Source organism: Macadamia integrifolia, chromosome 11 (genome assembly GCF_013358625.1).
Source record: "Macadamia integrifolia cultivar HAES 741 chromosome 11, SCU_Mint_v3, whole genome shotgun sequence".
Taxonomy (NCBI): Eukaryota; Viridiplantae; Streptophyta; class Magnoliopsida; order Proteales; family Proteaceae; genus Macadamia; species Macadamia integrifolia.
In genome coordinates, this window is record NC_056567.1 from 22,015,846 (window position 1) to 22,036,865 (window position 21,020).

General features: G+C 35.9%; 1 protein-coding gene and 2 long non-coding RNA genes across 3 annotated transcripts in view; 1 reads left to right on the forward strand and 2 right to left on the reverse strand.

Moving 5' to 3' along the window:
- Positions 1–1,494: 1,494 nt before the first annotated feature.
- Positions 1,495–7,675, reverse strand: LOC122093568. Its single transcript, XM_042663921.1, has 7 exons — positions 7,525–7,675; positions 5,239–6,760; positions 5,024–5,098; positions 4,594–4,694; positions 4,462–4,508; positions 4,274–4,350; positions 1,495–2,340 (listed from the first exon to the last, which is right to left on the reverse strand). Exons 2-7 carry the CDS (start codon positions 6,277–6,279, stop codon positions 1,720–1,722), a joined length of 1,962 nt encoding a protein of 653 aa, XP_042519855.1. The 5' UTR covers positions 6,280–6,760; positions 7,525–7,675; the 3' UTR covers positions 1,495–1,719.
- Positions 7,676–17,327: 9,652 nt separating this feature from the next.
- Positions 17,328–19,234, forward strand: LOC122094353. The gene is made up of 2 exons (XR_006144747.1): positions 17,328–17,702; positions 19,003–19,234. It is a non-coding gene; the product is annotated as an uncharacterized LOC122094353 (long non-coding RNA).
- A 1,286-nt stretch (positions 19,235–20,520) lies between these two features.
- The window catches only part of LOC122092694, a 1,463-nt gene continuing 963 nt past the window's right edge, over positions 20,521–21,020 (reverse strand). The window contains exon 2 of the long non-coding RNA XR_006144265.1: positions 20,521–20,689. This is a non-coding gene — a long non-coding RNA (uncharacterized LOC122092694). The remainder of the gene's footprint in view (positions 20,690–21,020) is intronic.

Genomic DNA, 21,020 nt, shown 5'->3' on the forward strand with positions numbered 1-21,020 from the left:
AGAAAGAGAAACAGGTATAATAGACAAAGTTAAATTAGCTAGACTAGAAAGAAAGTCCTCGTAATCTTTTACCTTTAAGAGAGAAGGGCCACAACCCTAAAAGAGGGACAAACCAAAAGAGGGAGGGGGAACAAACAAAAGAAGGGAGAGATACAATTAAAAAGGAGGGTGAACATAATAAAAAATAAAAAATAAAAAATAAAAGGAAAGAAAGGAAAGAATGATACAATAAAATTTTTTTTAGGGGGAGGGGGGTGAGAGAAGAAACAAAGAGAAAGGAAGATAGAACTAAGGCTATGTTTGGTAGCCAAGAGAAGAAAAAAGAATCAAAAAGAATCTAGAAAAGAAAAGAAAAGAAAAGAGAAGAAATGGTGAGAAAATAAAAAGAGTATGTATGTTTGGTTACTAAGAGAAGAAAATAAAATAAAATAAAATTCAAAATTTTTTGAATTTTAAGGCTATGTTTGGTAGCCAAGAGAAGAAAAGAAAAGAAAAAAGAATCTAGAAAAGAAAAACAAAAAAAGAAAAGAACAGAAAAGAAAAGAGAAGAAATGGTGAGAAAATAAAAAGAGTATGTATGTTTAATTACCAAGAGAAGAAAAGAAAAAAAAGAAAAAAATTCAAAATTTTTAATAGAGAGATAGACATATAGGAAATCATCGTGTAATCATTCATTTTTGTCTTATTATATTTTCATGTTTTCTTGTGTTTTTGACAAGAAAATTTTGGGGGGAACAAAAGAAAATTTCACAATTCTCAAGAGGAATTTTGAATTTGAAAAGGGGAATTTTCTCTTAGGTGAAAAAGACATATCAAGTGCAAAGAAAAAAAATACAAAAATTATACTTTTTTCTTTTCTTTTATTTTCTTCTCTTGACTACCAAACACAGCCTAAGGGGGGAGGAGAGAAGAAAAGAGAAAGGTCCCAAGAAGATGTCAGAAACTGATTTCAATAAGTTTCTTTTATTTTCTCATAAAAAATATTTTAAGCCGCCAAGGGAGGGAATGCTAGCACCCTAACTCTCGCTCTTTCCTCCTCAAATGAAAATACCTTGCACTCTTATACATGAAACCATTATGTTGATCGGTTCTAAAACTCGATAACAGTCACAATCAATACTATCCCGATACCATTTTAGAACAAAGTGGATCAAATTGTATCGGATAAATCTACCCTAGTTTAAAAACAAAAATTAATTTTTATTATTATTTTACCCTTGAATCATACATTTGGAACATGATCGAAAAGGTCAGGATCAAAGATTGATCAAGGTCGATATGATTTCGATCTAGCCAATCATGACTGTTCTGTACAATTGTTTAGAAACATGATCTATACTCCTTGCTCAGATAACTATATATATGGAATGGAACCGAAAAGGTCAAGATCAAGGATTGATCAAAGCCAATACTATTCTGATCCAGCCAATACTATTCAATTTTTAGAATCATGACCTATTCTGCTTGCTCTGATAACCCTCTGTCAGAAAACAATTACACAGTAATGTTTACACTTTTTTTTCTTTTCATTTATCAAATTTACTTTGTACATTCTTGTTAGATATATACAAAGAATCTCTCTTGTCTTTCTAATTTCTATGCCTCTTACATATTACATATTCGATCAGATATTCAGATTTCTATCAAAAAGTCAAAAAAACAAAAAATTTAGTCCCAAGTCCCAAAAATGGGGAAAAAGTAAATAGATAATTCACCATTTCATTTTGCTGGGGCTGTATCAGTATTACTCTTGTCAGCGTTGCCACCGTCGTCTGGATCGTCCTTAACAAGGTAATCATCGTATAATGACCTGAAGTTGGGAAGCATATCAAGTTCGCCGAAGACACTGTCATCGAAGTCGGTGAATTGCAAACTATAAGCCCCAGTAACTTCTTCTTGTCTTAATCCTACAGTAGCGTCGTTGAACAGTGAAGGTTCCTCCACCCCCGCTGCTACTGCTGGTGGTGGTGGTGGTGGTTGTGTAGTAGAAGTAGTAGTTCTGAAGGAAGAAGAAGCTGCAGCAGCGGTATACGATGACGAGCAGTCCCCTACAGTACTACTACCACCTATGTTATCTCGAATTATGACTCTATTTTGATTCTGAGGCATGTAATAGAACTGTTGTTGTTGCTGTTGTAGTTGCTGCTGCTGCTGCTGCTGCTGCTGTTGGTGGTGGTAGTGGTGTTCTTGCTGTTGTTGTTGGTGGTGGTGGAAGTGGTGGTGGTAGTGTTGTTGTTGCGGCTGCTGTTGGTGTAGCAGCGGTGCGTAGTATAGAGGTCGGCTCACTAGAACTCCGGGCCTCGCAGGAGTTCTGCGCTCTACCTTCTTTCCACAGATGAACTGCACATACACAAAGCCAAACCAAACACTTATTACTAAAGCACAACTACCCATATTGGGCCTACACATGTATTCAAAATGTGGGTAAAATTCATCCTTAAAAGCTACCCATTAAGTTATGTTGGTAATCAAAGAAAAGAAAATAAAAATGAGAAAATAAAAAGAGTATGTATGTTTGGTTACCAAGAAAAGAAAACAAAATAAAAGAAAAAAATTTTAAAAATTTTGAATTTTAAGAGAGAGATAGACATATAGGAAATCATTGTATAATCATTTATTTTTGTTTTATTATGTTTTCATATTTTTTCATGTGTTTCCTATGTTTTTGGTAAGAAAATTTTGAGGGGAGCAAAAGAAAATTTCATAATTCTCAAAAAGAATTTTGAATTTAAAAAAGAGAATCTTCTCTTAAGTAAAGATAAAACAAATGCAAAGAAAAATTATTAATCTAAAAAAAAAAAATACAAAAACTGTATTTATTTTCTTTTCTTTTATTTTCTTCTCTTGGCTACCAAACACCGGCGAAAGCGCCCAAATATCTATGCTTTCACATTGAATTATTCACTTTTAATATAAGATTATTGCTTACATGTGAAACCCTCAACACAAATCATCCGTTTGATGAACCCGCTCCTATCCAATGGGCCCATAAAGTTGGGAGGACCTAGACATGACCCCACCCTTGACACCCCTGATTCCAGCCTAGATGTCAAATTTTAGTTCAGATAAGGAGGGTTTAGGGGGTGTTTGGTTCGGTAAATCTTTGGGATGACATTCTTTAGAATGATAATTCTTAATTTTTGAAACTGTTTGGTTCCACTAGATTGACCCTAATAAGTGAGCACCCTACTTCCCATGAATGACCATATTACAAAGGATGTGTTCCAAATCTGAGTTTACCTCAACACTTAAACTTAGATTTTAGCAACCTTTTTACCACCAAATATAAAAGGAGAAAGTGGAAAGAAGTTCTCTACGAAAGCCAACATCTCAACCCGCGAGAAACATGTACTAGTCTCAAGGTAGGGGTGTCAATTCCTAAACCGAACCGGTAAAATCGGTCGGACCAAACCGATAACAACACGGACCGGACCGAATCGAACCGAAGCCTTATTGGTTCGGTTCGATTTGGAGTATTGCAACCCCAAAACCAAACCGAACTGCTCCGAAAACTGGATGAACCCAAAACCCGACCAAAACCAGCTCAAAACCCAGACCAAAACTGAAACCAAACCGGTAAGAAATCGAAACACTCCAAAATTCATTAAAAAATCAAAATTTGCATAGTTTTGTATACATTTGTATGAAAAGTCGAATCCAAACTGGACCAAAAACCAAAACCAACCCGGTTACAAATCGATTTAAGAAACCGAAGACAAACAGAAACCAAACCGCACTAAAACTGAAACCAAACCGAAACCGAAATTTCCTTATTGGTTCGGTTTCGGTTTTAGCTTTCCAACACCGAAACCGACTCAACCCAGACAGAAATCGAGCTGGACTGATCGATTGACACCTCTACCTCAGGGCAACCAAACGATTTTTTAGAAAGAAACATAATTTAGAAAAATGTCTATCAAAAAATTAACATTCATATCCGATGTATACACCATTTGATTTACCAAACCAAACACACCCTTAGGTTGTTTACCTAGATCCACCAAGTCCACAACGGATAACCTCTCAACAGTTTCAACCACTCGTGCATCCCACCCACTTTCACTTTGTTACAATGTAACGCCCAACCCAGGCATCAAAGAACACGTGTTTGTTTGGTCCAGTCATTTTTGTCCTCTACAACCAGACTAAAATCTTGTCTTTTCCCCAATTACCCAACAAAACTTAAACCTTAGGACATTAATTAATAAAGAATATTACAATAAAATAAAATTAAAACCAGGATTTTCAACAGGAATTGGAGGAAAAAGCTCACCAGCTCCTTGTTTTCATCCTCCTCATACACCATCATCATGTCTCCAGCTTGAAGGCTATTCTGCCTCACAAATTCTCCTGCTCAAATATTGAAAAGAAAATCTATGTTTTCAGAATCAAACACTAGATTTACATACCTTAAAAAGAAATTAAACACAAGAACAGTTTCATCGATTCAAATTTGCTTACCAGTGTTCTCTAAAACATACATTTTGCTGTTGTTATTTGGCCAAAATCTGAATGATTTATACAGAGATAAACTTGCTTTAGAATGGACAAAACCATGTTTTAATTTAAGAAGAAAGTAAAAAAGAAACCAACCTGTATCTCATGCACCAGAAAGTGGTGGATGAGACATCTCTCACTGTCATTTGGATTCCTTCTTTCACTGTAAGACTTGGGAGATGTGCCTCTGCATCTTTCTGTTCACGTTCAAAATTGAAAATTTTGATTAAGAGGTATTATCCAGACAACATATCGTACAAACGACAAGAGACATAATACATGAAAACTACAAAAAGATTTTAAAAATTGAAAATGGGAATTTGGGTTTTTGATTAGTTTACGAAAATCGAGAAAGTCAGGAAGGGGTTTGTGATTGGCCTGTTTGATACGACCATGTCGCAAATTAGATTGGGGAGTGCTATTTAACTTTTTCTCTTTCTCTTTTCTTCCTAAACTGGAGAAAAAAAAAAAAAAAAAAAAAAAAAAAGGGGGGCGGAAGGCCAGAGTAATGAACACAAAACCAGACCTTTGGGAGAACGATCCTTCCCAGGGAACTAACATCGCTGTTCTTCAGTACTTTCTGAAACAAGAATCTCAGTTTCTGATCCCAGCCGGAGATTTTCGTAATGGAGAAATCAAAAGTGAAACAGAAAAGGGAAAAAAAAAAGAGTCAGTTCAACGATTCAGAACTTAAAAAATGATTCAGAACACAATCGAAACAGAGAAGAAAGGGGAAACTACCTTGTTATCAGATGTGGTAATGGTTCTGTTATCTTCATCTTCGACTTTGTTAGGATCGTTGGGTGTGGGTGTATCAGGGGTCAAGTTCAGAGAAGGGGATGATGAAGAAGAGAAAGAGCTCGAAGAACCCATTTTCCTTGCTATCCTTCTCTTACTCCTCGCTGCCTTCGTTATCGAAGAAGGCCATCTGATGAGCTGTTGCTGGAGTTTCGATCTCGATGATGATGAGCGAAACAGCTCCTGAGGATATGAAGTCCCCACTCCAGTGTCCCCAAAATAAGCCCCAGCAGTACTCGGTCCTAAAGTATCGAACCGGCCGGAATTTTCGATCCCTAAAGGGTTCGCCGGAAACATTGAAGAATCAATGCAATCCGAAGGAAACCCAAATTGGAAGATCGGGTTTCCTTCAACTTCTTGATTCTGAAGCCGCTGATCTCCGGAGATGGGTAAAGACGCTGAACTAGCCGACTCGAGATTTTTCCCAGCTTCTTCGAGCCTCGCCCTTTCTTCGTGAACAGAACGAGCAGATCCAGTGGCGATCTGAGAGAGGGCGGAGGTTGTGGTTAGTTCTGGGATGTTCCTATCCATGGGGAGAAGATTATGAAGATGAAAAGGAAAAGGTAGAGGAGAAAGATAAGAGTGGGATGGGAAATTTGCAGGAGCTGTGAAGGTGCCATGGGAGGTAATAAGGGTGTGGATGCGGTTGGAGAAGGGAAGATGACCAGTGGAGAGAAACCAAGTGGAAGCTAAAGGCCGGGGATGCGTCAGGAGTTGCAGAGGAGTTGAGTGAAGGAAAGCGTGAGGGGGATAGAGAGAGAAAAAGATGAGGAGGGAAAGAGTAGTGGTGGCGACGCCCGACGGTGTTGGGTTTGGTGACAAATGGGCGGCGAATGGTGATATCGGGATGCCCATCTGACCAATACCAGTGGAGGCTCTCGAAACTTGGCGCCATTTTGGTTTAAATGGGGGCAGAGGCCTAGAGTGAGGCCATGCTTGCACGGAACACCATGTCCAGGTTTCTTCCATACATTCATGGACCATGTCATGCCCTCATTCACTTCCTCTTTCTCTTTCTCTCCCCTCATGCGCTCATCTCCATCATCATCATGAGATCCGTCACTCTGGATGGTGGCTGGTTTGCCGAGGGTTTGGTTGGCTAATAGTTGTCTTCTTCTATGAAATGACATACTTACCCTTTGTTTCGATAAAAAAGAGATAAACACAAGGCGACGTTAATGTATGTTATATAATATGCAACGAAAGTTATTGTAGGTAATGAAGAGGGAGAGACTGAATGATGCTAAAGAAGAGAGGGTCAAGGGGTGAAATGACAGAATAGTGCTTCGGGTATTGATTTAGAAGGAGATTAGAGGGCTTAAATATCTTGGCACAAGGGTAGGAATAGAAAATTGTAGAATCAAGTATGACATTGATCTCCATATATTCTCGTTCAATTCTCCTTGATATCGAGGCATCTTTGTTGCTTCTTTTTTGGGACTATCATCTTCTCTCCTCTTGTAACCTACATTAATGTTTTTAAACCAAAAAGACAAAAATCTAAATTAATATTTCACTCAAAATCACATATCAAATATTAAGAAAAAAAAATGCTATGCTTAAAATTATTTTAACAAAAAAAAGATAGGGAGATAACTCACATAAGCAATATATCAATGAGATGCAACATAGTGGTTTCATAAATAAGAGGGCAACAAAGTTACTTCTTGCGGGAGCGTGCATACACACACATAACTTTATTCTTCAAATATATATCTCCCTTTGTAATTTTTTTTCCCCTTATGCATAGACTTAAGTTATCAGAAAAAAAAAAAAAAAGACAAACCCACATAAGAGCATTGTACACTAGCCCTGTTGGAGTCATAAAATTTTCCATGTGTTACCAAAACATATTAATAGAAACCCCATTCTGATGATTACCATTGGACGTAGATCTAGCATGCAAAGTTAGCACTTTGTGATGGCCCCTGTTGTAATATAAATACAAATCTAGAAATGCAATAACATTAAATATTCATATTGGATATAGATATAACTTTGAATAAATGAAAGATAATTATAAGATTTTAAAGTATAAAATCGATCAATATATCACACCCATAATGAGAGTTACAATCCATTGTTTATAACTATACATGCAACATACAACCTAAGAAACTTCAGCGCACAACTAAAGAAGGTTATTCCTTTGAAAGAAGCCTTAATACATAAAAATGAAAATCAAGATTTAACAAGTCGAGGTGATCAGAACAAGAAAAATATATATACCTAGAAGCAATTCTAGTGAGGAAATAGAGAAATATTTGGAAAGTAAGCTTCTTCAAGATCACTTGGACTTTCTTCACAAACTAGTGAAGAAGATCTCAGAAGTTTACAAACTCCTTTGTTGAAAATGGAGTGGAACTTGCAAAAAACAACTTGTAAACAGAATTCTTAGGAAAGAATGATGGGGGAAAGAAGAAGAAGCATACTTATTTATAATGAAGCATGTGATCCACTTGCCGTCATGCATTGCATGCAGAGCCATCAGTTTCCTCAAACGTTTCGAGATTCGTTCTTATCGGTAAAACCTTATCTACCCAAAAAAAAAAAAAGATTCTTTCAAAAAATGGTTAAATATGATTAAAGACAATTTAGTAAACATCATTGCTTGCGTAAATTGAGCTAGGGGTGTCTACCGGTCTGGCCGGTCTCGGTCAGGCTTAATCGGGCTTGACCACTTAGAAGCTTTGCATCGTGAACGCCCGTTTAAGTAAACGAGCCTAACTTTGGAGGGCATGATACGGTTTATAATCGGGCCGATCGGTGTCGGGCTTTAATTAGGTCTTAATCGGGCCTTAATCGGGCTATGAAACTATTTAAGTCTAAACGAACTCTAAACGTGCTTACCTTAAAATTCTTTTCTTAAGTTGGTTAAATTATATGTGAGGCACATCTTTAATAAAAAAGAGAAATGATATTAGATTATTATTGTTTTTACAAAGAAAAAGAAGAGATTATGACCTTTACAACTTACAAAATAAAGCTTAATTAAATCAAATCATATTACAAAGCAAAGGGTAAGAAATTTTAATTTGTTTCTTATTAGTAGTGGCAAAATAAGAATTTTGGGCTACAACGAGTCGGTTCAAACCGGGCATATAAATGTGTTGGTTCGGTCGAGCGCTCGACGGGCTAGCTACTTGCACCATGAATACCCGTTTAATAAATGTGTCGAGCTTGATCCAAGATGGGCCGTAAATGTGTCGGACTCGATCGGGCCTACCGGTGCAGGCTCAGAATTGACACCCCTAGATTGAGCCATCTCGAAATCAATCTACTAAAACCTAGAACTGATCCATCCTGTTACTAAATGGGACCAGATAGTTCTAGGATGACCTTCTCAATGTGTTTAGAATTGAAAGACTAATGAAGAATCTTCTAACATGTCATAACTTGCCCATCATGCCTAAAGAGTTATCATTTTCTTTGAACTTATCGAGATTCGTTCTTATCAGTAAAAATTTGTCGAACCCCAAAAAAAAAAAAAAAAAAAAGAATTCTTTCATAAAATGGCTAAAAAGGGTGAAAGAAAATGTAGTAAACTTCATTGCTTGCGTAGATTGAGCCGTCCTAGAATTAATCCCCACTAAAACCTAGAATTGATCCATCTCATCACTAAGTGGATAGGATAGTTCCTAGATGAGCTTCCCAAAGGGTTTAAAATCAAAAGAATAGTAAAGAATTAGCTAGCATGTCATAACACTTGTCCATCATGCCTAAAGAGTTATCAATTTCCTCGAATGTATCGATATTCATTGTTATCAGTAAAATCTTGTCGACGCAAAAAAAAAAAAAAAAAAAGAAGACAGTTATTGGTTTCCTCAAATGTATCAAGATTCGTTCTTATCTAAGACAATTAAGTAAACATCATTGCTTGCGTAGATTGAGCCATCCTAGAATCAATCCACTAAAACTGTTGGAATTTAAGTTTCAAAATATAGTTATATTTGTCTTTTCAAATGGTCCTTTTGAAATTTTGCTTTTAGTCTTCTGTATCAAAATGTATTCTTTTAAATTTTAGTTTTCCCTCCCAAAATTGCTTTTTCTATTTTGTCTTTAACACTTATGAAGCAGTAAGGAGCTAAAACTTCTTACAAAGTTTAGTCCCACATTGGTTAGAGATGAAAGAAAACTTAGACATATATGGAAATGTTTATTAAAAGTGCAAGCCTTTTAGAGAGGCACTCTCGCTTGTCATGTGTGTGTGGGGGTTATTGGGGTGCTTTTGAATCGCGCGTGCACACTAAGCCGAGCCAGGATTGGGTATAGGTGTGGGTGGTTCAAAAAACCTATTTTTCACTACATGTAACTTTTGGCTCCACATTTTTCCTTAAGGAACATACATATTAATGTATGTACCCAATTAATGTACATGCACTTGTACGTATGAGTCATGTACTCTTTCCCATAAGTGAATGTACCATTCCCATACAAAGAGACACTTGTATACGTATGAGCACTTGTAGAGATGTACTCATTCGTATACAGAGGCCTACATTCAATATATACAAGAAATTTGTCTGTATTCGGGAACTAATATACTGTGAGAGTTTTTAACTTCTATATTTGCTACAAGTGCTTTTGTTCTCTATTTTTCTTTTTGCTATTGTTTTCTGTTTGAATTTCTGAGTATTACCTTCAGACATACCTATGGGGGAATTGCTTATTGGAGTGCATCTTAAGCAATTGGAGAATTGTTTTATCTTGGAGGTGAGAAGGTACGATCAACCCGGTTGCATACATATATACAGAGCGTTCAAATACCTTAAGGAGAATATTTACATGTACGACTCAACTCTACTTAAGTGGGACGATTTTTGCTACTGTTTCAGAGAATCATTTGAACAAGTAAGTCACCTTTTACTTGTAATTACATTTCAATTAATATAATTATTTTTTTTCAAAGTCTTATACCTATTGCCTGATTTATGTTTCTTACAAAACCTAGAACTGATCCATCCTGCCACTAAATAGGACAGGATAATTTCTCGGATTTTCTTCCCAAAGGTTTAGAATCAAAAGGCTAATAAAGAACTGTCCAGCGTGTCATAACACTTGCCATCATACCTGTAAAGCCATCAGTTTCCTCGAATGTATTGAGATTCGTTCTAAAAAAAACTTTGCTACCCAAAACAAAAAAAAGTGATGCGTTCATTACGATGGCTAAGTATGATTAAAGACAATCTAGTACATGCCACCGCTTTCTTATTTGAGCCATCTTGGAATTGATCCCCTAAATCTAAAACTGGTCCACTCCGTTACTAAATGGGATATGATAGTTCTCAAATGAGCCTCCCAATCAAAGGGTTTAGAATCAAAAGACTAATAAAGAACCATCTGTAACTAGAACCACTAAAATCCATTTGAGATGCATATTTACTCATTTAGGGTTAGTTAATAGATAATGGTTCTATGAAAAAAATAAAAATAAAGATAATGGTTATAATTAACATATATATATATATATATATTTATGGATTGTGCATCAAAGGAACATTTATATTTGAGTAACAAACACTTATATATATTTTAGTGTTTGAAAAATTTAGAGCATAGAACCTGATCTTCTCACTATTAAAACGGAACCAATCATACTTTTGGCACTATTTAAGTATATGGGACGATTTTGGATCAGACCCTTAGACCAGATCCAATAAGGAATCTTTCATATCACCTAGAGTCATCTCATTTTACATTTGCACCAAAAAAAAAAGATATCTCATTTCACATCTTTATTATATGTGGTGTACTCTTATTGATGTATGCATATGGTGTATAAAAGATAGCCTGTTGATATGCTCTTCCATTGAAGCACCAGATTGTGGTTCCTCTCATTTTTCTTCATAATCACTACTATGCAAGAAAAGTGGGCAAGACCTGTGATTTGCAGATAGATTAAAGTAATAATTAATTAATCCCATAATTCTAAAATAAAATTTCCTATTACTGGGGTTAAATTGCTGCCACTAAATGTATGTTTTTACTGGCGGTAAAATAATACCTCCATGAAATGTTCAATATATTAAAAATATAGTTGTTGTTCAAATATTCTGCTTCCAAAGAGTGAGTTTTAGCGGGGGGTTAACATATTGCCGCCACTAAAAGTGTATTCAGTCCAACACATTCGATGGTGGTTTTATATTACAACAATTAATAACATTTTATAATTCCAAAAATCTACCCATTTAGCAGCAGTTTCATAAAACCGCCATAAACCTATCCTTTTTTTTTTTTTTTTTTTAATCCCTTTAACGGCGGTGTTTTTCTAATGCCACTAATGATATAGTTTTTTTAATTAAAATTTAATATTAAAGAACATGAAAAAAATGTCATATCCTATATTTTGAAAGGGGGAGAGGTTTCCTAAAGGCCCCTACATCAGCGTGGAGGCAATAGGAGCACCAGTTTAAGCATCAACATGATAGGGATTTTTCTTTCCATGAGGGGTAGGGTGGTCATTCACCCTCACTATGTCTAGGCGTAGGGACTGCGCTACCTTTTAAACTATCTGTTCACGGTTTGAAATTGCATATGATCGTTCTCTTTAAGGGTGTAAGTTTGGCCTTGATGGTCCGACCCACATTGAGCTAGAACAAGGCTTGGGCTAGGTTAGGGTTGGATCGGGCCTAGGTTGAGGCCTAGACCCAACTAGGGCTCAACCCGAACTCGATTTTAACCCCAACTTATATAATATAATTTAGGGTTATCATCCTATCATTTTATTTAGGATAATGAAATTTGCATCATTGATTCTTATGGTCAAGTGTCCTAAACATCTATTATTGTATCGTACCTCATAATTTTAATTGTATATTGATAATTTGATCTTTTTTTTTTTTTTTTTTTGCATAGGACTCAAAATAGAAAAAACAAGGACAATCAGAATTTGCTCAACCTTGGCAAAAATCAGGTCCAATTAGGGTCAAATTGGGCCAAATTGGATTGGCTTGAAGCCGGTAGGGATGAGCCTAGGCATGAGCACAGCAGGGTTGGGCCTAGGTTTAGTTTTAAGGATTTGGGGTTGGGGCTAGGGTTTTGAGAAACTCTGCCCAAACCGGCCTTGTTCCACCTCTCTCTCTCTCTCTCTCTCTCTCTCTCTCTCTCTCTCTCTCTCTCTCTCTCTCGCTGCCTCCCAACATATCTTTGGATCGGGATTCAGCTTACATGCATGGGGGGCAAGTCAAGGAACAAGTTGTAGGTCCATCGGGGCCGAGAGATGCAAAGTGCCGTGGTGGAGGAGGGAGATGCAGGGGTGAGAGAGTTGTTAAAGGGCTCGAGGCTAAGATAAAGACAAGATAATTATCCCAATTCAGTGCTTCACCAACAGAAATGTATTCTCTTTCACAGATTTATTATCATCGTTTGACTTATGCAAAAGCTCTTTTTGTTTGACAATCATTTAGCTATTAAAAGGTTCTTATCCTTCTTCATTGTTGAAGTGGCAACATTTAAGGTCTTCATTTTGATGCATAAGAAGATTGGGAGGGGGGGAGGGGGCAGGGGGCAGGGGAGGACAAGGATTTGTTGAAGGGAAGGGGCGAGAGGTAGAGGGAATGGGAGTGTTGGTGGGAGTGGGGGTAAGAGTTGCAAGGGGGAGGGTTGTGAGAACAACAACTTCTATTCCCAAAGGGAATCATCATCATCCTCTTTTCGGGAGATAGAGTGAATAAGAAGGAGTCACCGTTTGGATTAGGCTACTAGAGTCTAGGACCACAATAAAAATATGAGTCCATAATGGCCCAATAGAATAGTCAGACAAAAGATTAGGTACAAGGCAGTTTTTGCTGTTTGAGGAAGGTGTTAAGCATTCCAATTCACCCGGTTAAATTAATTTCTTTCTAACCCTCTTTGCGTGTATACCTAGGGTTTTAGTTTCACAATATTGATCACTGCCTATACCGATATATTAATGCATATCGATCGAAATCAACTGAAATTCAAAATAAAACCATCTTCTTAACCAATACTATAGATACGTATTAATAACAATATCTATCACAGCTTATACCAACAACTAAAACCCCCTTTATATCCATAACATACATGACCTTAAATTGTGGGTAAAATTTAAGTATCTGCAATGTCAATTGTTTAACTGATGAATATAGACATGCAAAAAGAGAAGGGAGTAAACAATAAGGTTTCGAATCACATAATTTCCTAGGGAAATAGGGTTTTAAGATCATGGTATCCGAATTTGTATATAGGTTAGTGTCGATCGAACAAAAAATACCAGCTATTTGGCCGATACTATTGCCAATACTGATAAGAATCGGCGGATACCAATACCTAAAACCAACAAATAAACATATTATAATTGTTTTGCCTATATTTATGTTTATTAGTCAGATAAACATAAATATAAACTATAGCAAAGAGAGCCAGAGATTTTCCTTGTAGAATTTTTAAAACATCACCTTCCACATGTATGGATACTCATAAAATAAAATACGTTTTTTTGAGAAGAAAAAGGAAATTAATATTGAAATAGATACTCATCGAGATAGTAGCAAAACCTAATGGGACTCAAAGTAGTTGAAGTGTCAATTTCAGGCTTGGCCCAACAAGTCCGATCAAGCTCGACACATTTATGCCTGCAGTTGGACCGATCTGATTAACAAAATTATTAGGATTTTATAAATAGGTAGTACATGGTGCAAGGTGTAAGCCTGACAGGCATTTGACTGCCTGACATGTTTATAAGTGCGACAAGTTTAGCACGATTTTTTATATGTATATTTTGATATTTTTGGGATAGAATTAGGTATATTGATATTTTTATCAATTATTGAATGTAATTAAGTGTTAAGTCTTTTTAACATTGTTGATGATTTAATAAAATCTATTTTTTTTTTTTCCTAATCTAAGATTGTTTCAGGCCCATTTAAGGTTTTGTTGGTGCATTAGCCCTTTAAAACCCAGTTATAGCCCTATTAGTAGAAGCCCGGTTAAAGCCTAGATTCTAACTGAGCCTGACACTTGACCAACCGAAGCCGACTCATTCCTTAAAGAGGCAGGTCATGGTGCAAGGTATAGGCCCACCAGGCCCAACTAAAATCGACCCAGCCTAACAGATTTGACACCCCAGGCTGAAGCCCAGCGAGTAATGGAAAGTCTGGTCGTTTCCTGTTGTTACGAAGGTGTTTGAAATTTGGACTAGAATTAAATTTTCATATTCATAATTAATATTGAAACGATGATCCAGTTCCGATTTTATAAAACCAGAGTTGTGTTTGACTTGAATATGTTAATACTAATTGCGATTCGAACTCTCAGTTTCTTGATCTAGTCTACGATGATCACTAATCTGGTCTCATTCTGTCTCTCAAATGGATAGGGCTGATGCTGATTCGATCTGGATCTGCCCGTATCGGAGAAAAATACCCTTGGTTGTCATTAAGAAAACCATTTTTCCTACAATTTTACCCTTCGTCCATATTAACCATGGTTCTAAAATTTGCATTGAATCGATCAGTATCAGCTGGATTGGCCAGAATCGTCCTTGACTGATCCAATTATGATACACGACTAAGGCCCAAGGGTAAAAATGTAATAAAACTAATTTTTAAAAAAAGCAGAGATAAGTCTATCTTATATGGACTGATCCAGGCCATCTGAATTGGTATTGGATGGACATCAGCCTTGACCAATTCAAAGAGCGATCCCAAGTTTTAGAACCTTGGCGATACCTTTCTTGGTCTACATTCTAACGTGAATCTAATCTCATATTTTAACCAATACCTAAGGAAAGATATAATCATGTTTTATTTGTGGATTCTAAGACCCTAATATAGGTGGTGATTCCCTATTCTTCTCTCCCAAAAGGAGGATAAGATTCCTTCCAAAGGGACAAGATAGAAATCATTTTTTTCAGAGTGTGCCACAAGAATAAAAAGACGGATTGAACACACATCCACAACAATGAATTTGTCCCTCTTCATTCATTAAGGTCGGAAAAGGGTTTCGACTATTCCCCCTAGTCCAGTGGATCCCAATCACTAAATCGGGTCATTAACGAGATTAACAGGAAAATCAAATTAATCTCATTGTGATTATCCCCAAAGGTGCTACCAAGATGATTCTAACACAATTCAGAAGCTTTCCGCGGCCTCGTGATCCAAATCTCTCTCTCTATCTCTAAAATTTCCCTCTTTTTATCCTCCAATATCATTTGTTCTTCCTTGAGCGAATTATTGCTGTTATTTTATCTTAGTGATATGATATTAGATAAGGCTTCGATGTAAACCCTTCCAAACTTGGGATTTTTAAGTGTTTCATCCTTCCACTAAGATGGTGAGTGGGAAACCGATAACCTCATAGTAACACGCCTGGACTTTACACTCACTATGGCCCAATATTTGTGAAGGACAACATAAAATTTGCTGCTAGAACCTTTCGACATAAGGGTTAGACAAGAAAGTCCAATTGCATAGATACGTTGCAAGTACACAACAAAAGGATCTATCAATGAAGAGTTTTCTGATTTTGTAAGAAAGTAGGAGGGTTGAACATGAATTCCTATCCGACATCGACTAGGAGGCAACTTCCAAAATATCAAAGCAAAAAAACCTTATTGTTGGGAAACTTCAAAACCAACTTTTAAAAAGGCCAAAGGTCTTTGAAACTACAATTTAAAATACATATTACAACCATATTATTTTAGGGTTTAGACAATAAGGAGTGAAGGCGATGGTAGAAGCGATTCGATGCAATATCTCGTCCCAAATTTTTAGAGATGAGGATCTCACTAAATGCATCACACAATCGAAGAGGGAATGTGTAGGTTATCTAGAACACACTGATGACGTGTTCCTCCAAAGAAATGCAACACTCGAACAGGGTCGTTGAAGCTTGCACTTTTTCAATGGCCGAATCCTCGAGGTTGAAGACGGAGAATACTCTTATTTTTCTCTCTCTCTCTCTCTTTTTCCCCTTCAATATGCATACCATAAACGATCAAATTAAGCCTCTTCTTATACCAAAAAAAAAAAAAAAACTTAATTAAGAAATTACAATCTAATAATCTAAATTACGCCAAGTGGTATGATCTTAAATGGTAGCATTTTAGCGCATAATATTGTAACATTTTGTGGAGGGTAGAAAAATTAGAATGGGTAATCTTAGAAATAATAATATAGTTTTCACATAAATTGAGAAAATGATATACAAATTTCAGTAGTATTTTTAGTTTTTTTAAGAAAATTGTGGGTAGTAAAGACCATTATACGTTTCCTATTTTCAATGACACTCTTTTAATCGTTTCTCTTTTCATTGACCTTATGGACCTCTTATATATGAATTGGGAGGCAGTTTCTCTCATGCACCCATTGATTTGGAAAGAGAGATGCCAATGCACGAGGGTGGTGTGTATATCTCCTCATATAAATTTTTTGGTAAAGAATCTAAAATTTAAATGAAACTTTAGAGGAAAATAGAGAATTTCACATTAAAAATATAGGGGAAATTATTAATATAACAAGGATGTCTGTTATTTATCCAAACATAACAAGACTCCATTACCCTCTTAAAACTACGGTTAGAGACATTACTGAAAATAATTTAATGAGGATAATTGAGTAAAATCAAATTCACGATTGGAAATAAAATAAAATATAAAAGGTCAGAACTTTAAATTAAATTTCTTAACTAAAAGTCTAAGATTGTGTTTCGTAGCCAAGAGAACAAAAGAAAAGAAAATAATAATAAAAGATTCTTTTTTTGAATTTCAAAATCCTCTTTGTACTTGGCATGTCTTGAACTAAGACAAGATTTTTTTTTTGAATTTCAAAATTCACCTTGAGAATAGTGAAAGTTGTTTTGTAGAGCAAAAAAAAAAAAAAAAAAAAAAAAGAAAAACCCAAAAACATAAGAAAATACAAAAATTTTTCTTTTCTTCTCTTCCGATGGTAATCTAACACACATGTTTTTTCTATTTTCTTACCATTTCATTTTATTTCTATTCTTTTCTTTTCTTCTATTTTCTAGATTTTTTTTTTATTGTCTTGGCTACCAAACACAACCCTACGGATAAATCGTAATTCAACACACCCCAAAAAACCCTCGCCCTCATCCTCTCCCTCACTCTTGGTCCCTCGATGGCTCGACTCTCTCTCCCCCAGTCTCTCGTTAACTACACGCCGTGCCACGGTTGGAGCCGTCAGACTCTGCTACTGAAGCAGCGGCGCAACACCTATGCAATGGTCGATTCGTTGGATCTGCAACTGAGGTAAGAATGATGGAGAGAGGACCAGAGGACTCAATTCGGCAAAAGATGGAGGAATTGGGGCTTACCTGCGATCGAGAAAACATGGTTCAAAACCAGAAATTGAGCTCCTCTAGTGATTCCTTTCGAAAATATTTTCCGTCGGTCAAGCGTATGTACAAAGAGACGGTCGAAAAAAAAGGTAAAGGTTGTACTAGGAATTATGATTGTAACGATTGCTGAGTTCTCTAAAACTATTCTATTGTACTGTAACTCATAATTTCTAGTGTTTTCCAATGGAAACCTCTATACCCACCATCAGTTTTCCATTAGAAAATGTAGTACTTTTTCTGTCTTTATGCAATAAAAACCTCTTACATATATAGACAACCGAAGGTGGATTTTTTCGAGCTCTCTTGTAATTTTCTTATTCATTTATTCTAAAAAAAAAAGAAGAAAAAGTAAGTTGGCTTTAGTTGACTATACATAGAACATATTAATTTACATTGGGACCCAATATGAATTCAAGAAGCTGCACATTGCCAAATCCATCCAATAAAAATTCAGAGCTATACAGTTTCTCTGACCATTGATTTACTTGTTGCTCCATGTGGGGATAATCGGAAAAAAATCGTCTGCAATTCCGATCTCGTATAATTCCGTGAAATACCATCTTCAGGGGTGACACGTGTATTGATACTAATGCAATGGTCTAGATCTGATTTAAATGCCTCTTCACTGATTTAATGTTTTATTAGTTGCACCAGATCTGGACCATTGTATTGGTATCAATACACGTGTTACCGTCTGAAGGTGGTATTGCACGGAATTGCAGACGATTTCAACCCAGGGATAACCTGATTTTAGGTAGAAAGACTTGTAATTGTCTTCCTTTTTTTTTTTTTTTTTTTTTGCTGCTGGTGTCGTCTGTTAGCAATTTGATTTGTTAAAACTTATTTTTTTTGCTTTATAAATTTGTGCCAGAATTCACAAAGCCAGAGCTGTTCCCCAAACCATAGTCGTTTTCATATTAATCTAAATATTTTGCATTTTCAGAAAATATTTGTATATTAACATGAAATTCAGGCTGTTTGATCACCAATGAGTTCTTAGTTGAGGGTGGCCATTTGCATTGCTCATTTTTATATTTTGTTCAATGATGTCTTGCAATCCATTGATCATTGATTCATAGGCTGTCTTCTCAGAGAGAAGTGGTCAAACATCTTTGAAAGACTTGATGTTTAACATCAATTTATTCCTTTGGCTTCTCCAATGATGACCTGGATGGGTTCCAAATTGAATGGTAAAAATGTTTATGTTATAAAGTGTTTTATTAGTGTAATGTTGTTTACATTTATTTGATAACCAAAGAAGAAAATCATCTAGACCAGTAGAGTTGTCTCAGTTACCATTGAGAAACTGTTGATGACCTACAGTTTCCATTTTGAAGATAGCTTGTACAAACAGCTGAGATACTATTCTAATGTACTATTTTAATTCAGGTTGTAAAAGGACCATCATGAAGCAGAGTAAAAGTGCATTGGCTCTACATCTTGACTTTAATATTGTTAGTGGCTTTGTTAATTTTTAGCCTTATTTTGCTTAATATGTAAAAATATGCCAAAGGCGACATTTCAAGGAATTTTATATGTGACCATAGTTGTAATGTTATAAAGCTCGAAATTTGAGGATCATCAGAATAGGATCAAATAAAGAAAGGCCAATTCCAACCCTATTCTCTTTCTCTTTCTCTTTCAATAATGTAACCAAATTTTGGTCTTAATGTTTCATGTTGATTTTCTATACAGTTCATTATAACATCCCTTTCAGCCCCAAAATATGAATCTATGTTTTCTTTCTGCTTTTTGAATCCTTTAGGTTCTTGAACAATAGAGGGTTATTTAGGTTTCATGACACATTTCAAGGGTTTTTTTTTTTTTTTTAATAGTAATTATTTGATTTAGTTGTTAATTGAATTCTTATGTGTTTTTTCTGGTATGTTCTTATGTGGTTTCTATTGTTTATTTTCAAGTATGTACAACTATAGCTCTTAGAAATTGTAGTTTGAGAAATCTCGAAAGGCATTGACCTCTGCACAAGCTGAAATACCTTCAGGTTCCATAGTCTTTATTCAATAGAGATGCATCATGTATGCCTTAGATGCAATGTGCTTTCACAAATACCCAAAATTTGGTCAAATAAACATTTTGTATAGAAAAGTAAGCATCACCATTGTTCAAGGCTCATTTGGTCAAATAATTTGATCTTTTTACCCTTTCGTTACTTTATCAAACGTAACCAACCCTTGTTGTGGTAAAGATTTTTTCCCATATTATATTTAAGTATTTATCCGTGTAACAAAGAAAGCTGATATTTCTGAAAAAAAAAAACCAAATTGGAAGATCTGATTTCCTTCAACTTCTTGATTCTGTAAAAGCCAATGATCTCCTGAAACGGGGTGAGAGACTGAACTACTCGATCTGAGATTTGGCCTAGATGATGAACAGAACGGGCAGATGAAGAGGTGATCTGACAGAGGGCAGAGGTTCTGGTTAGTTCTAGGATGTTCTTATCCGTGGGGAGAAGATGATTAAAATGAAGAGGAAGAGGTAGAGGAGAAAGATAAGAGTGGAATGAGAAAAAGGAGCCACGGGAGGTTATAAGGGTGTGGATGCTGTTCATGGACCCATGTTATGCCCCCTCATTCAGTTCCTCTTTCTCTTTCTCTCCTCTCATGTTCTCACAAGCATCATCATCATCGTGAAATCCATCACTCTGGGTTTTCCAACATGAGCTCACGAGGATGGGGGGTTTGCGGAGGGTTTGGTTGGATAATAGCTGTCTTCTCCTTCTATGGAATGATATATCTACGCTTTATTTAGGGAGAAGAAAGATAAACACAGGGAGACACTAGCGTACGCTATATATTTGTAATGAAAGTTGTCTACGAGAGAACATGATTGACAGCAAGAAGAGAGAATGAGTTAAGTTAGAGAAGAGGGGAAGGAAATCAATGTTTGTGATTCAAGGCGTGAAATAACAAAATCAAGGGCTTAAATATCTTGGAACAAGGGTAGGAACAAGAAATTGTAGATCGATCTCCATATATTCTTATTCAATTCTCCTTGATATCGAGACATCTTTGTTGCTTCTTTTGTGGGACTACATCTTCTTCTGTCCTCTTGTAACCTAAACAAATATTTTTAAACCAAAAAGAGTAAAAATTTAAATTAATATTTCACAATATTGAGAAAAAAAAAAATGCTATGCTCAGCTATTCTCAAAATTATTTTAACAAAACAAGTTAGGGAGAGATCTCAAGTAAGTGGAACTTCAATGAGATACAAGATAATAGTTTCATATATAAGAGGGCAAAAAGGTTATTTTTTGCGGGTGCCTACACAAGCACACACACTCATGGCACACCCCCCACACCCTTTATTCTTTAAATATATGTCCACCTCCCTTTGTAATTTTTTTTCCCTTCTACATATGCATAGACATTACTAATCCCAAAAAA